This window comes from Lathamus discolor, chromosome 3, assembly GCF_037157495.1.
Source record: "Lathamus discolor isolate bLatDis1 chromosome 3, bLatDis1.hap1, whole genome shotgun sequence".
Taxonomy (NCBI): Eukaryota; Metazoa; Chordata; class Aves; order Psittaciformes; family Psittacidae; genus Lathamus; species Lathamus discolor.
This window is the reverse complement of record NC_088886.1, coordinates 149,635,448-149,651,718: the sequence shown is the minus strand read 5'-3', so window position 1 is coordinate 149,651,718 and position 16,271 is coordinate 149,635,448. Positions and strand designations below refer to the sequence as shown.

Here is a 16,271-nt window from a genome sequence, read left to right as displayed (position 1 = left end):
ATCAACCTGATACTAAAAGGATATCCATCTTGCTAGTCCTGTAAGAGGCACTATCCACACGCGGTGTTCATGTAGAAAGTGATTTTGCCCCTTCTTCTGTATTCCCTAGTATCTCCATCCTCTGGTTGACAGAAGAAGATGATTCAAACTCCAAAATTGCCTTGCCCACGGAGGAGAAAACAAGCCTCCGTTTGTCATAGTTCAACAGGCTACTCGGAGGGAAGCAAAATCAACCCTGGCTTGGACATGACGTCAGGAACAGGTTCAAAACACAACTTGCTGTCTATTTACCAATGTATTAATTTAAAATTTATCTATTTTATATATTTATATATATTTATATATTTGGAAAAAAATCTTCCCTGTGAGGGTGCTGAGGCACTGGCACAGGGTGCCCGGAGAAGCTGTGGCTGCCCCATCCCTGGCAGTGCTCAAGGCCAGGTTGGACACAGGGGCTTGGAGCAAGCTGCTCCAGTGGAAGGGGTCTTTGCCTGTGGCAGGGGTTGGAGCTGGATGAGCTTTAAGGTCCTTTCCAACACAAACCAGGCTGGGATTCTAAGATTTACCCTAAGAACAGAAGGCCCAATGTTTCCCACCCCATTGGTATCTACTGAGTTGTCACCTGTCCAGGCAGGTTTTGATTGTCGCCATAGAGGGAGTAAATGAGGATAATGATGGATTTTTTACTTACTTTGAAGAAAGTTAAATGAAGAACATTAGCCAACAATTTCACAGAAGTTAAAAATCAGCTTCAGAAACTACAATCTGAGTGGTGCTGCCAATTTTTAGATGAAAAATTATACTTGAGGGAGGAATTTAATGACTAAATTTTTGTTTCTGTTCTAAATTGCTTAAGGATACGCATTGATCTTGTTTAATAATGTCAAGAAGAGGCGAAAGAAAAGATTCTGGCGACTTGGAGCTGCCAAGAAGTTTCACAGCCAACAGAATTAACAGTAACATTAACTAAGGATCAAAAATTCAAAGCTAATAACATGTAAATTAAGGATGAAAACATGCTCAGTCTTAATTTTAATGATAGTTTTGTGAAAGCAATGTCAATATGTTGATGACTATGAAATATTTCTCCATTCTGGGAAACACGGAGGGGGGAGAGGGATAATAACTAACCATCTCACAAACAAATAGCAGCTCAATTCCACACGCTGGTTTCTCCACAGTAACACCACCGTGGAACTGTTGAGCTACGATCCCATCTTTGCTATGAAATTCCAACATCATTTCTGAATTTTCTGTTAAACACCCTCTTAGGCTATAAGACTGCCAGACTGCAGTGAATCTGATGTGCTCTGAATATGAAACACCTCAGATGTGCTGTAAGAGAGATGCTGCTGAAAAACACTGCAATGAAATTAGGAGTTGACTATGAAGTTGTACCACAGCAATAACTTTCCCCCTGGACAGAGGAGAAGTCATTACCGTGACAATGCAATCACTATCCCCACCCTGCCTGCATCCCAAGCCCTCCTCATACACAACTTCCACTCCCAACAGATCTGACCTGAGCAATCCCTTCCCCTGCCATGACTCACATCCCAGTGACCCACCCACACTCCTCAGCCTGCTGCTGGTGTAGCCAAGAGAGCAAGGGACTGCTCCATGGCAACAAAGCACAGGAATTACAGACAGGGCACAGTCTGGAAATGTGAAATATTTGCTTTGGTGGCTGCTCTGCTCTCCACAGCCCTTGGATGCAGTCAGCCAGCTGACAAACACACATGAAAAATGGATATAGGGCAAGTTTTAATAGGAACCAAGTACAACTCCATTCCTGTTCATGTCAAGATGTGTGAACACATGAGCAGCCTCCATGCAACACGCTCATGCTCACATCCCTTCTGCCCAACACAAGAAAACACAAGAGCTTTCTTCAAGCATAAGATATGGCTATTACACCTTGGAAATAAGATCAAACAGCTTATTTGGGAGCAAAGCCATACTAACTACTCCGAAAAGCAAACCAATCAGCTTCCTTAGTGCTATTATTCATACCCACAGAGAGGTAAAATGCCACAGAGCTTGTTTTCAGTGTGCTTTCAGTGTAAAAGTCTCAATAATATGGCAAACAATATTCCTGTTTCTGTTGCACTTGGGATTCTTCTGTTTTCTTAGAGATACGTGCTGCTCTAAAGCAAAACAAAGCCCATGGGAAAAGGCTGGAGAGTACACAAACTCAGTAGATGCTTTTGCTGCTGCATCCAGACAATTTAATCCAAGACTGCACAGTAACCAACCCACCATCCATTCACAGAGGAAGGGGGATGGAGAAGGCAGGAAAGTCAGTACATACAACCCCACTCCACGTATACAGAGCAGAAGCTCCAGCAGTTCTCTGAACTTACCATTCTGGGTGAGTTTTGTTGAACAAACTAGAGTAGAAATCTGGAAAGAGTCTTTGCTGATGGTGCAGCTCCCCAGGTTCTGCATGCTCTTCCCTGTTGCAGAGTGTCCCTTTTCCTCCAGTTCTATCTTGGTGGATGGCAGACTTAAATACGTCGAGGCATCCTCCAGCTTCTTTGCTTCTGCCTACAGGGGTGTTTGAAACACAGCATGAAACAACTTGAAATTATCTAGGAAAAAAACTAGGTAATAATAAAATCTTATTATTTATATTGTTTTTTCTTAGGTTTGCTCTAGAATTGGAACTATCCAATGGGTCCTCGACAACAGTAATTTAGCACTAACCTGTCAACAGGCTAGAGCCAAGATGTGATATTTAAAGGGCTACACAGAAGTAACTTTTCCCAGCTACAAAAACCCACATAAAACTCAGTAACAAATGCCTTTGAAATTAAAACATCCCCAGCAAAACATATTCCAGGTTTAACAATCAATCTGCCAAGTATTCAAATGGCACAGTACATATTTAGTAGCTTGATTTAACACACTAGTCTAGAACACATTTTTCTGTGCTATTCTAACAGTAATTTGCTAAAAGTCAGGCAGCTCAGCTCCCTACTAAGGAAAGACTAAAGTACCACAGAAACCTACCTTGTAAACTATAAGGTCATGTTCTCCATCTCTCAAAGTTGTCCCATCATATCTCATGAGCTTCACAAATGCCAGGGCAAAGATCTTCTCAGATTTATCTTTGGCTGTGAGAATAAAGAGCAAAGCACCACCACATAGAGTTAAGTGTTTGATAATGACAAACAGTCCACCTAAAACTCAAAACCACGGGTAGTCTGCAAATGAAGGGCTGTAGTAAAGATTCTCAGACAGAGAAAGTGCACAAGAAATTAGGAGAACCTTCTAAATGCAAGAAAGAAGCAAGAAATGCAAAAATGATGTGTAAGAATGTGACCACACCACCAAAAATACACGTTTAGTATTTCTATACTGGGGCTGTCCTTTTAGAAAGACGGATTAAAGCAACTTTTCCAAAACAAAACAAGTGTGATGCATTTATAATGTTCAGGTTTTTATAAGAATGGTAGTGCTTGGTACATAGAACAGTGATTTAAACACCAGCACTGAGGAGCTCATCAGCGCTCTATCATTTAGAGGGAGAACACTAGGACCAAAACAAACTAGATCCATACGCACAAATGAAGTGTTTCAGCCTCTGAAAGCTGACTCACTCCAGAGCAACATGAACTAGAAAAGGCATTCAGTTTGCTCTCAGTGTTCAAAATCATTTATCAAAAGTTAAAGCAAAGTAACAGGGCAAGTAGAAATCACAAAGTTAAGACTTAAAACCACAAGGAAAGTGCAATCAACCCTGAGATAGTCTAAGAAGTTTGTGAGAAAGCCCTGCACCTTTAAAACCTAACCTTTTAAACCCTAACCAACCTAAACCTTTGAGTTAACATAAAGGTATTCGAATGTGTAGCACACAATCATAGTTTTGACACACCTGACACTGATTTTTGGCACAGTTTTCATTAGCAAGTATCATTCTCTAAACTAAGGAAATACTTTATTAATGACCAGTTTGCAAAACATGCAGCTTCAATTAAATAACCACTACAGGGTAATGTACTACGTATTGCACAGATACACGTATGCAAGGAGTATATACCTTAAAATGCATCTAGTGGACACTACCTGGTTAATGGTTCTGTCTACACACTTATCCTATAGCAAAATGTTCCCCTGCAGATTTAGAAAGGCTTTGCTATCGAAAGAGCCAGTCCCTGTAATCACTATATGAAATGAGTATCATCACAAACATAGCAAATCTCAGACTTTACTACAAAACAACTGTTAACAACTGGAAGATGTCAGGTTGTCTCCATCTCATCCTCAACAACTCAAAGCATTTCAGCAGCCAGCAATGTTACAGGACAGCTGAGGAAACCCACAGGCTTTCAAATATCTTTTAGACCAAAATTACTTCAAAGAAACCACAAGTCAGCCTGAGAACCAGAAACCAATTTCTTAATAGCTAAATCTTCAACTACTGATGCTAAGACTACTATAAGCTCTTTTATACGTTCCTATTTCACACGTCGGGCTATTAAATACCTTTACTACTCCCTAACCACTTACCTCTAAGATACACAACACCACAACCCTCTGAGCTGCTACCTTGAAGCTTTAATAATTAGCCCTTCTATTTGACTTGGAGAAATAAATGGGCAGGAAAGGGAAAACTCAATGTTGATAGGTAAGAGTGAGGAAGATGTAAAGGGAAAAAGAAGCTGAGATGCAAACAAAATAAGCAGGCAAAAACCTTACCCTGCACTAAAAGCAATTACAACAGTTAATTACAGATTAAGAACATTATGCCTATATCAGCAGATTTTGGCACCAGACATTGACAAGAACCATAATGAAAAGGCTGAATTACTCACAGTCCTGCGATGATCTGTGACGGAAAGTGAACCTTAAATGACTGCGGTTCACATCTTCAATGGGGATCGCAACCTTCACACGTTGGGGAAGAGGGTGAAGAAAGAAACAGTCAGTACAGTGTGTTCAAACATCATCAGCCACTACCAAATCTCATCTGGACATCTTTCCATAATATGCTTGGAGCTCTCAGAAAGATTAATGGCAGGTACCAGCTTCATTTTGCCATAGAGGACCCTGAAAGGTCACTCTAGCAACATCATCAATCCTTGCACCAAGAAACAGAGGAGGAAAGAAGCGCCCCTGTGTCCAATCTGGCTTTGAACATGGCCAGGCACGGGGCAGCCACAGCTGCTCTGGGCACCCTGTGCCAGCGCCTCAGCACCCTCACAGGGAAGAGCTTCTGCCTAAGAGCTCAGCTCAGTCTCCCCTCGGGCAGGTTCAAGCCATTCCCCTTGGCCTGTCCCTACAGGCCCTTGTCCCAAGCCCCTCTCCAGGTTCCCTGCAGCCCCTTCAGGCACTGGAGCTGCTCTCAGGTCTCCCCTTCAGGAGCCTTCTCTTCTCCAGGCTGACCCAGCCCAGCTCTCTCAGCCTGGCTCCACAGCAGAGGGGCTCTACGCCCATGGCCTCCTCTGGACTCGCCCCAACAGCTCCATGCCCCTCCTATGTCAGGGGCCCTGAAGCTGGATGCAGTACTCCAGGAGGATTAACACAGTGGTGTGGGGAGTGGCCGTAAGCTGCTTTCCCAGTACATATCCTGTTCCCACTGACTACATCTAGACAGAATATGTTTCATAAAGCCAACATCAGCCTCCTCTGTAATATTAAAACATGACATTTAAGTGAAAATATTATTACCCAGGCAAATCCAGCAAGCTTAAAGCCCACATCCCAGAACACTGATGAGCTTAGCATTATGGCAATTATGTTTTAACCTTAATACCCTGCCTCTCCAGGTCAGCCCCAGGCAAATAGAATAAAAAATTCCTAAGCAGATGTTGGAGTTATTGATGCCCCCATTAACAGTTTGTCCTGACCAAAAGAATGAAATAAAATTCAATAGGCAATTAAAATCAAAGGTGTTTTCCAGGAGTTTCTGAAAGCTTTCCTTAGCTTTGCCTTTTGACCTGCTAAACACGAGCACTGAATTTCCCTAGTCCTGTTTCTCAAGGTTTTCCACTGAAACCTGTGTTAATTGCACATTAACCCACACACAGGGAGTTATTGTAACCGTTTCTATACCTTCACAGTCTCAAACCAGCGAGGCTGCTTGACTTGGTAATATATTACTGACTTGTACTCTGAGATGGCTTCATCACCAGCACCAGGAAAAATGACGCTCTTGAAAACACAGAGAAAAGAAAATGTTAACGTCTACCTTAAACTCCACTTTGTCATCCAAATAAATAAAAACATCGATGAAATAGGTCAAAATAAGACAGAATAGTTCATGCTCAGAGCTCCTGATTAAATTAGTATCCATGCGCATGTGCTGATGCGACAAGTTGTATTTAGTGATGAAAAAGGAAACAGCTTTGTTGTAAATAAAAATAGGGATTTAAGTTAACGTACATAAAGATGTTGAAAAGGCTTAAACAGACACGAATCAAAACCAAACCAAGCCAGACATTCAATTCTTTAATACCTCCAATCTTTTGCCATCTTCGTCATACACGGACACTGTAACTTCCACGTTCTTTGCCGTGGTTTTACTGCCTTTGTCAAAATCCCCCTGCACCAACGTTACGTAGATGTCATTACGAACATCACCTGAAAGGAAAAGCAAAGCTCTAAGCAATTTTCACTGTATATATAACTATTTGTGAAACCAATGATACGCAGATACTACGACCAATATATTCTATGTATTCTATACTATGACCAAGCCACGGTACGTGGACCATTGGACATTCAAAACTACTAGTACTGGAAAGAAATGTTCAGATAAAACTGTGCTGAGACTTCTAAAGTCTGAACCATCAACCCCTAGTGCAGCAAGGTGAATCTAACAAACAAATCACGCACTCTCTCTGGACTCAAGGAATCCTCCATCATCACGAAGACCATGTAACACACCACTCGAAAACCACCTCAGTTCCTCTTTGATACAACCACTTGCATTATTGATTACAAAGGATGAGTTCCAACACCGCATTAATTTATCCTACACTCAGATATTTTGCAATTGAAAAGTATTTAAAGCCTACAGAGATCTGTAACTTGTTATATTAGGAAGTGGTTTGATGATTTGCTTCCTCGGGGGTTGCAGAGAAGGGTTGTATTTAGCTTTAGGTCCTAAAATGCCCTTCAGCTACACCCCAATATTGAAAATTAAATGGGGAAATGGGGAATTCCCAAAAATTTCATAGGCAGATGGTTTATGTGCCAACATATCAGCAGAACAAGTGGAGGCACTGAGGCACTTAAAACATAGAATCATGCCATGGAACCATGGAATGGTTTGGGTTGGAAGGGACCTGAAAGCTCACTGAGTTCCAAGCCCCTGCCATGGGCAGGGCAACCCTTCCACTAGAGCAATTTGCTCCAAGCCCCATCCACCCTAGATACACAATAAAACGTCTAACAAATGCACAATCAGCAACCACAGGGAATGCTGGAAAAGGGATGGGGTTTGGCAATAGCTAATGGATCCTCCAAAGCCCATCAATCCAAAAAAGACAGCGCAGGTTTTCTCCTGTAGGCTGTTACTTTTGGCAGCTTTTATTTTGAGAATCATCATGGTTTGGGTTTGGGTTTGTTTTCATAAACACCAGAACTGAACATCCATGGGATATATGTATTTAAAAGACAATATGGCTTTCTTTCAAATACATTATCCAAATCTAGTACAAACTCTAAGAAACCTAAATATCTCTAAATGAAGCCCATTCACCTGAAAAATCTTTCTGGTTTAGTTTTATCACAATAGATATAAGCTTTATATATGCCTTTGCTAAGAAGATAAGATAAGGTGTGGCCTTCATATACATTTTTCACTGGAAAAAGAGGAGAATTTCCACTGTCACTGTGATATCCCGACTTTTGGGGGGGTTCTTAAGTTTTATTTATCAATGTATATAACACACACATAACACATATATATGATATAACACACACATAACCACACATATATGATATAACACACATATATGATATAACACATATGGCAGATACGACCCAAGTGTTTTATGTTCATTCTAAATGAGACAAATCCTTTGAAGATCCATTATTTATAATATATACCATACCCCAAATCAATCTTTCTGCCCCTCTCCCCCAGAGCTTCCACACATCCAGAGATCCAAAGAAGGTTCAACTATAACAAAGCAGCGTTAGTTCACACAAGGGCTTACCAGGCATAATAATCTCAGGAAACCCCATTTTCCGAGCCACGGCTGTGGACCTATCCACTAAGTGTGGAAACTCTTTCCTAATCTGGTGAATATCTCCTGGAAGAAGCTTCAAAGTCACCCACAAACCTGTTGTGTAAAAGCCACAATTATTAAAGTATTCCCTGTTACCACAGATTGCTTTTTACACAGCCTAGAATGTAAGAACACACATTACGGTCACTGCTCTTCATTTACAACAAATACAAAGTACTTCAAACCACTCAAAACCCCCATTGCTTCAAGCAGAACCAGAAGTACAGCACACATCAGTATGTCAGATTATAGCAGAATTTATGGCAAACTGTGTAAAATCTGCACCTGGAAGCTCACTGGATAATAAAAAATGTGGGAAATCTGTGCAAGATAGGTATTCAGGCCTTGTATTGCGCACTTGGCAGCAATATCAACTAGGAGGTGTCTTGGTAGGCAGAAGTTAGGCAGGTGTTCAATATCAGATCCAGGTAACTTCCCTTCCATGGGCTTACTCAAGCCAAAAAGTTTCTTCATAGTCTAAAACTTTCAATACAAGAGGTCTCCATCCAGGAGAAAACCAAGTTAGCAACAGGCAGGAAGGAGGAAACTCTTGGTTTTCAGCTGGACCTATCAAAGTCTGGGCTGGAAAATGCAAGTAAGGCATCAAGCCCTTGGCATGAAGTTGGAGTGGTCCAGGGAGAATCCCTCCTCCTCCCAGCACCAGACTGCTCTCATCATCACAGTCTTCCACACTGAAGTCTTGTGGAAATACAGTTATTAAGCCATTAGCAGCACTGCCTCAGGCTTGTATCTACCCTTGGAACTCTCATGTGCTCTAATAAAATGCTCATCTTCCATGGGAAGAGAGAGAAGTGGCAACAGTCATTTGAATGGAAAAACTTCAGTATTACAACCAAACAATACTGAGATGCCAAAGACAGCACCAGCAGCAGACACATACCCTGAATTGCTTCACCACCCCCAGGAAGTTGTTTTTACTGCACTGAGCACAAAGGAATCTACAGCATCAGCTTTACGCAGTTGGTATTTCTCTCATCAGTATCAGAAGCAGTCACTAAAAAGCTGCTGCTTCCCAACTAACATGGGGTGCACTTATAGGAAAAAGAATGATACCCGAGTGAAAAACAAGACCCAACCCCAAAGTCATCTTACACTTGGCAAAGTGACTGGAAATCAGGTTTATGGATGAAATAAATACAGCAGACGTCTGCAGAAGAATGTCCTCAAATTAAAATCTATGAAAAATAACCCCAAAAATATTCACCTGTAACACAAGTTGTGGGGTATCCTGTTGCACACACTATGAACTATACATTCACTTGGTATATGTTTAGCAGCTGGCTTTATTTTCTGTTAAAATCTATTATAAAGGCTATATGCCGACCTGTTCCAGAGATGGCTCTACCAGCTGCTATTCCATTAAACAGTAACTGTACTTACACTGACAGCCCTAGCAACAACTGTTACTGTTCTTCTGTTTCTTAGGAAAAGGCTCCGAAATGAGTCAAAGAAGCTGAAATGTTTCCTCCTTTCTGATACACACTGGCCTCAGATATAAAAATGGAGGGGGGTAAGCAAGCAGATTAAGGTTTTCTCTTTAGTTTATGGATAATATAAAAATAAGCTTATTTAGATTTTTATTTGCTATTAATTAGTAATAATCAGGGAAAATTTGGAACATTTTCCTTATGTCTATTGCTCAGATACCCCTAGCAGTGATACAGATATTCACATAAGAGCGTTTAGTGGCGATGCCACATTGGCTTGCACAAGGCTGTATTAATCCCAAGAAAATACTGAAGGTAGTACAGTAATAACTGAGACCTCCCACAATTCACTTTTTAACTGGCAGATACATGATCAAGTGTTGTACACACAAAAACCCCAGACTTAAAGAGATAACAGAGTTTCACATCAGCAGAGCATACACTGAATTACAAGCAGTGGCATGAGCAGCTCATAATTCAAGGTACCAGTGTGGTTCCCTTGCTCTGCTCTATCCTTACCACCTCCAAGCTTGGGCAGTGCAGTGCTGGTGGGGGCAATGCCCTGGTCTTCTTCTCAGGGAGCCAAATGCTGCAAGTGCAGCTGCAAAGTGGAAACATAAGGCAAAGGGAAGAGAATATCTCTTCCTTCAGCATTAGGAGGCCAAACTACAGCTCAAGAGCCAATTCCTTAAGTCACTGTTTCCAGGACTGTTTCCAGGACAGAAGTATAAAGATGTCCAAGCAATGGACAATGCAAAGAAAGGATGGAAAACCTGTGGAGTCATCATAGGGCCTGGGGAAAAGGTGCAGGGCAGAATGAGCCCTGAAGGATGGGAAACAGGGGAAACAATCCATGCAATCACATATTCTGTTACCAAACAGCAGTGAACAAGGTGATATTATGCACCCTTGATTCCATAATCAAACCCATCACGTTACACTTGTGTATGTTTTAGACCAGTTGTATAGGAAACATAACAGTACATACCCTGACCCTTGTGGTTAACTTCTTTAGCAGCAATCACTTTGTTTATAACAGTCTGAAGGAAATCATTCTCCCCTGCCACCCTGGGTGAAAAACGGGATGATATGTTCAGCTGCTTGTGTCGAATGGCGTCATCCAACGCTAGCCTGGAGGATGCACATGACGACCAACACCAGGAAACAAAGGGTCACAGAAAACCGGAAGTCACAGTAACAAGGGAACACAAAAGATTGTATCATAGTTGTGACAAAGAGTATTTATTAGTCAACGCAAGACAAAGGACAGGAAAGGTAACAAGAAAGACAGAGGAAGAGCATTAATCAGAAGAGAAGTACAGCACACCCAAGTTGCTACTTCTCCCTTCAGGGACATGCATGTGCAGGCCCCAGGGATGCTTGGGGAGGAGAGGGTGGATGGCTCCCACCTGAGAATCCCCTGGTAAGCAGTGAAAGCCTATACAGGCAGTTTTCTCTTTAATGGATATATATAGAGAGAGCAGACTGGCCCTGCAACCCCTCCAGGGTCACTTCTGTTATTCTGTAGGTTAAGCAGCAGCACACACCACCCGAAGGAAAAGCTACCCTAAAGCCCACAGAAAGGGCACAGGAGAAGGTAAGCAGATAATCCAAACGCTGTTAAACTTGATGAATGAAAAGATGGAAACTCTCTAAATAAAACAGCAGCATGAAGTGTCATTGAAGTAATGTCGCCAAGTGCTTTTGACAGCCATTGTGGTGGTGGCTAGTGAATGAATACAAAGATGTGAAAACAGAGTTGCGTGTGGTACAACAGAAGCAAAGCATGGAACGAGAAAAATGTGGCTCATATACACAGCCTCAGCCTACATTGCAAATAATGGCACCAGGATTTGTGTTTTCACATTATTCATATTCTTTGGAATATACTTTCAGAAGAATGTTTTAATTTAGTATAAAAAAGAGACAATGAACATCATTTCAAAATCTGATTTATAGCTACACAGAGCAAAAATAAATTGGTGTTAATGGAGCAGAAAACTACATGTTCTATTAGCATCCACTTCCACACAGAGAGGTTCATCATTTTCATTGCACACTTCCACACTCACTGAAAGCTAAGCCTGTGATTGTTTAGCACGCAATAAATATACCATGAATGCACTCCTCCCTAAAAACCTCCTGGTTTCCTTCCAGATGGAATGGTACTTGGGATCTCCACATCAGCACCCTGCACACCACTGCCGCATACAAACAAAACCCTTTCAGACAGAAGACAGAGCCGTCAGCAAGCCTCTCAGCATCCTACATCCTCAAATCACAAGGGCTTCCTGAATTAAGCCTATTTTCCAAAGTAAAGTGAATTTCAGATTACATTATTTCAGGCTTTTTCCTTTTTAATATTATTAAACCCCCTCTGAAAATCAGTTAGTATATGAAGTTAGCTCACATAACTAAGTTTTGCCTTTTGGAACAGATGGCAATCTAGTATTTCATATGAAGGGAAAACTAAGTATTCATATTTTATGCACGTTTATTTGACTTCTCTCTTCTACCTTTCCCCATTTCATGGAATGAGAAAAAGAAACTATGAATATGGATGGAGCAGAGTATTTGCCACGTATACTCTTGTTAATACGTTTCTGCAGGCACCCTGTGCCAGCATCTCAGCACCCTCACAGGGAAAAACTTCTGCCTAAGAGTGTATATCAATCTCCCCTCTGGCACGTTAAAGCCATTCCTCTTGTCCTGTCCCTACAGGCCCCTGTCCAAAGCCCCTCTTCAGGTTTCTTGCAGCCCATTTAGGCACTGGAGCTGCTCTAAGGTTTCCCCTTAAGAAGCCTTCTTTTCTCCAGGTCAGACTTGTCAGTAGGAGACCAACTCCATATTTGCTATCAGCTAATTCAATTATTGTACAATAGTGTCAAACCCCATGTCAGCAACAGTAAGAGTCTGTGGAACTCTAAGGTTCTCTGGAAAGGCTTGTGGTTTTAGATGACTAGAATTAAGACCAGGTCCACATAGCAGACTGGTCTGCTTGGTTCTATGAACTAGCTGTAACAGGTACATGCAGTAGACACATCCTCTCCCTTATCATTCAACCAAAATACTTAAGGTAAAAGTCTCACATGATGAAGTTGACCCCAGAAGCTGTGCCCACCCCATCCCTGGCAGTGCTCAAGGCCAGGTTGGACACAGGGGCTTGGAGCAAGCTGCTCCAGTGGAAGGTGTCCCTGCCCATGGCCGCCGGCTGGAACAGGATGAGATTTAATCTCCCTTCCAACCCAAACCATTTCATTGTTCTATGAGAAGATCATGCAGGAGGTATATCAAACCATCCTTCAAATTCTGAGTTTTCGTTCGTACTCCAGTTATGGAGTTGCCCTTACTATGAAGTTTTATGTGCTACCAAGAGAAAGATGAACATTGCCTATTTACTGCTCTCACAGAAGTGAGACTCTCACGGCTACAGTAGATGTTGGTAATGCTGCTGGTCTTTGTCAACCTCCGGCAGATCTAAACTAGCAATGTACTTGTTCTAAGCATGTCACCTCTTACACATAATCATCCTGACATCTTTAAACAAAAAGAAATTAAGATTGCAAAACTGGGAATGCACGCTTTAAAGTCAAGACATAGAAAAAGTACATTTTTTAGGGCTATCACTACTATAACTAATAGGAAGAAAGATTAGTAAGGACTACTCAAGATAAAACATGACACTGAAATAAATTACCCTCAGAATATCTACAGAACACTTGTTCCAAATCAAAATTTGTTTTAAAACCACCACATTTTAAGTTAAAATCTTAATTCTTTTACTTCTGCTTTGTCTTTAACCTATTCCCTACTTACGGTTGAAATGGTATGAAGTGCTGTTTGTCCTCATCATCAACCTTCCCGTTAATGATGTCAGTAACATCCATCACTGAAAACAAAAGCAAAGTGTACTGAATGAAGTGATCCACATGGCAAGAGGAGTGCTGAGGGAATACCCTGTGGGACTGGAAGCAATAGGAACTCAGAAGAGGGATGGACTTATTAACTGTGCAGTTTCAGAGGTTTCCTATACAGTAACATCATATTGCAAGCAACTTTGGCATCTCTAGCTAACACAGGTCCTAGAGGCTATCCTACACTCCACAATACAGCCATCAGTCTGATTAAATTTGGAACAATTCTGGGTTTATACAACCCCACAAGAGTTTAACACTTAGTTTTCTATGTAAGAACGTAACACGATATAGAGAGAGCACACACAGTTACCTGCAACTCCAAAAGGTCTCCGCAGCCCTGAAGTCAGTTTTCTCGTGTTGTTGTCCCTCAGCTCCATTCTGCCCACTCGCACAATCTGACAGACAAAACTGATCTTCTCTCTTTTCAGGTCTTTGCTGCCCAGGTCCTAAAAAGAGCACTTTCTTCACATTACTTTATAATTAATTTCAAATTCCATTTTAGTAGGCAGAAGGTTTGCTGTTCAGAATTTGCCTTCACCATGCTAGCCTCTAGCACGAGGGCAAAACTCAGAGTAAAGGAGTTCTTGTAACAGTACTTCACTGGTTTACCTTGACTTCTGTGTAAATTAACTGCTTCAGAGGCCAAATCATTTCTAGCAAGTTAACATTTCAAAGAGCACCTTTGGGTTTTGCCAGGCGTCCAGAATATTTAATGGTCGCTTATGAGAAGCGTCTCACATGAGCCTTCTCCGTGTTCACGGCCTGCAGAGGTAACTCCACACTGTTTACACACAGCTCACTACATTCCCCAGTTATTCACAAGCTATGAAACCATGCTTTACGATCTGCCAGCTGAACCAAGCACACACTTACAGTGAACACTGCTCGCAGGTTATGCAATCTGTCTATGTCTTTAGGGAGTCCACAGCTTGACCATCGCACCAAGTAGTTTTCACTGAAAGAACAATAGTTTGAGGACTCTGTTTGAATGGCTTCCTTGAACATAAGAATTGTAATCAACTTCAAAATTTACAGAAGACCATTTTAAACCCAATCTACCTATCCTAAAGAGTATTTACTTAGTGGAGAGCTGACATTTCCCTTTGTGGGTATCACTTATAAACAGCAAGCAACAAAGTGTAAGAATCTCTTTAAGGAAGCAGGGGATGTAGAAATCAGCCTCCGAGAAGTGCCAAGACTGCTGCTAAGCAAGGGCACACAGCCTTGCAGGTGTGCTCATGTCTCATTTAAACTCTGCACATGGGGAACCACAGGTACAGTGTAAGGAGGAACAGCACGACCCTGAAACATACCCAAGGCGAGGGGATTTGCCTGATGCTGTGCTGAACACGACAAAGAGCTGCTGCACAGGTGCTTCCCAGGTGACCCTGCCCTACGCCTTTCACAGGTATTTGACTTTCATAAGCCCTTTCATCCCCTAAATCTACCTTGCTACTATAACTGAGTAAGCACACATTAGGGAGGACGCTCAGGAGTTCACTAACCTGATGAATTTCGATTCCAGTGGATCATACAGAGACATCAGGACCTCAGCATCTTCTCCTATTTTACAGACTACATTTTTTAAGTTTACAAATAAAGCAAATGAAGGAGTGGCAGCAAACTTGGCTTGTCTGTTGATATCGATATTCTGTTTCTGGGACTGTAACGCAAGAATAGAAGAAGCTTAGAGTTTAACTCAGCCTAACAAATATCCCACACCTATAAACCTCTCCTAAAACCCTTCACACAGAAGGAGAGTTTTCTTTTGAATTCTGCTCATGTGGTCTTTGTTTAAATCAGGATTTACAGACTGCATTTTCTGGATCTGTCTTGACGTGCCACAACGCAAGGAGAAAGGGAGAGAAGGGTAAGGGGAGAGGGATGTCTTCACTTATTAAAAAGAGCTAAACAAATAGAGGAACAAATAGAGCCTCGACTATAACTCATGGTACATTCCACAGGTTACCCACCCCTCAGACTTCAGCTCCCACAAACTTTTTACAAGCTACTTTATGTAGGGTAGGGGCAGAACGCACATGGGATGAGAAAGACACTGGCTGAGGCAGGGATGGATAAACTAATTTGGATGCAAAAACTCAGTACTTTAAAACCCACCTAAACTGGTGCACTTTTACACCAAGTTTCATAATGGCTGCAACTGTATGTATGGCCCATTACAACTCAGAGCGCAGTAGCTCATTACATTGCACTAATGCACCCATGAGCATCTCCTCAAGAATACCACGCTCCACTAACTACTGCTGACATAGGCAGGACTCCTTACAACAGCAGTGTGCTTCCTTTTAAAAATAAGGATTTGCATTGCACAGAGGTTGACCATTCAAGTCACAGAATGTCTTTAGAATAATCCCAGCCTGGTTTGTGTTGGAAAGGACCTTAAAGCTCATCCAGCTCCAACCCCTGCCCCGGGCAGGGACCCCTTCCACTGGAGCAGCTTGCTCCAAGCCCCTGTGTCCAACCTGGCCTTGAGCACTGCCAGGGATGGGGCAGCCACAGCTTCTCTGGGCACCCTGTGCCAGCGCCTCAGCACCCTCACAGGGAAGAGCTTCTGCCTAAGAGCTCAGCTCAGTCTCCCCTCAGGCAGGTTAAAGCCATTTAAATTTGCCCCTCGTATTCCAACAAACAGATTTCCTGGATTGGCA

The 16,271-nt window shown here is 42.0% G+C and overlaps 1 protein-coding gene across 2 annotated transcripts in view; it reads right to left on the bottom strand.

The window, feature by feature from the left end:
* DOCK1 (dedicator of cytokinesis 1) overlaps positions 1-16,271 on the bottom strand; it is a 320,534-nt gene that overhangs the window by 265,256 nt on the left and 39,007 nt on the right. The window contains exons 8-18 of one of the 2 annotated variants that reach the window (XM_065672474.1): positions 15,111-15,268; positions 14,479-14,560; positions 13,916-14,051; positions 13,505-13,577; positions 10,677-10,819; positions 8,169-8,294; positions 6,461-6,585; positions 6,058-6,156; positions 4,818-4,890; positions 3,013-3,116; positions 2,364-2,547 (exon numbers count right to left, since the gene is read on the bottom strand). In XM_065672474.1, the coding sequence (XP_065528546.1) occupies positions 2,364-2,547; positions 3,013-3,116; positions 4,818-4,890; positions 6,058-6,156; positions 6,461-6,585; positions 8,169-8,294; positions 10,677-10,819; positions 13,505-13,577; positions 13,916-14,051; positions 14,479-14,560; positions 15,111-15,268 (1,303 nt within the window). The remainder of the gene's footprint in view (positions 1-2,363; positions 2,548-3,012; positions 3,117-4,817; positions 4,891-6,057; positions 6,157-6,460; positions 6,586-8,168; positions 8,295-10,676; positions 10,820-13,504; positions 13,578-13,915; positions 14,052-14,478; positions 14,561-15,110; positions 15,269-16,271) is intronic. The other variant, XM_065672475.1, reaches the window with a different exon arrangement.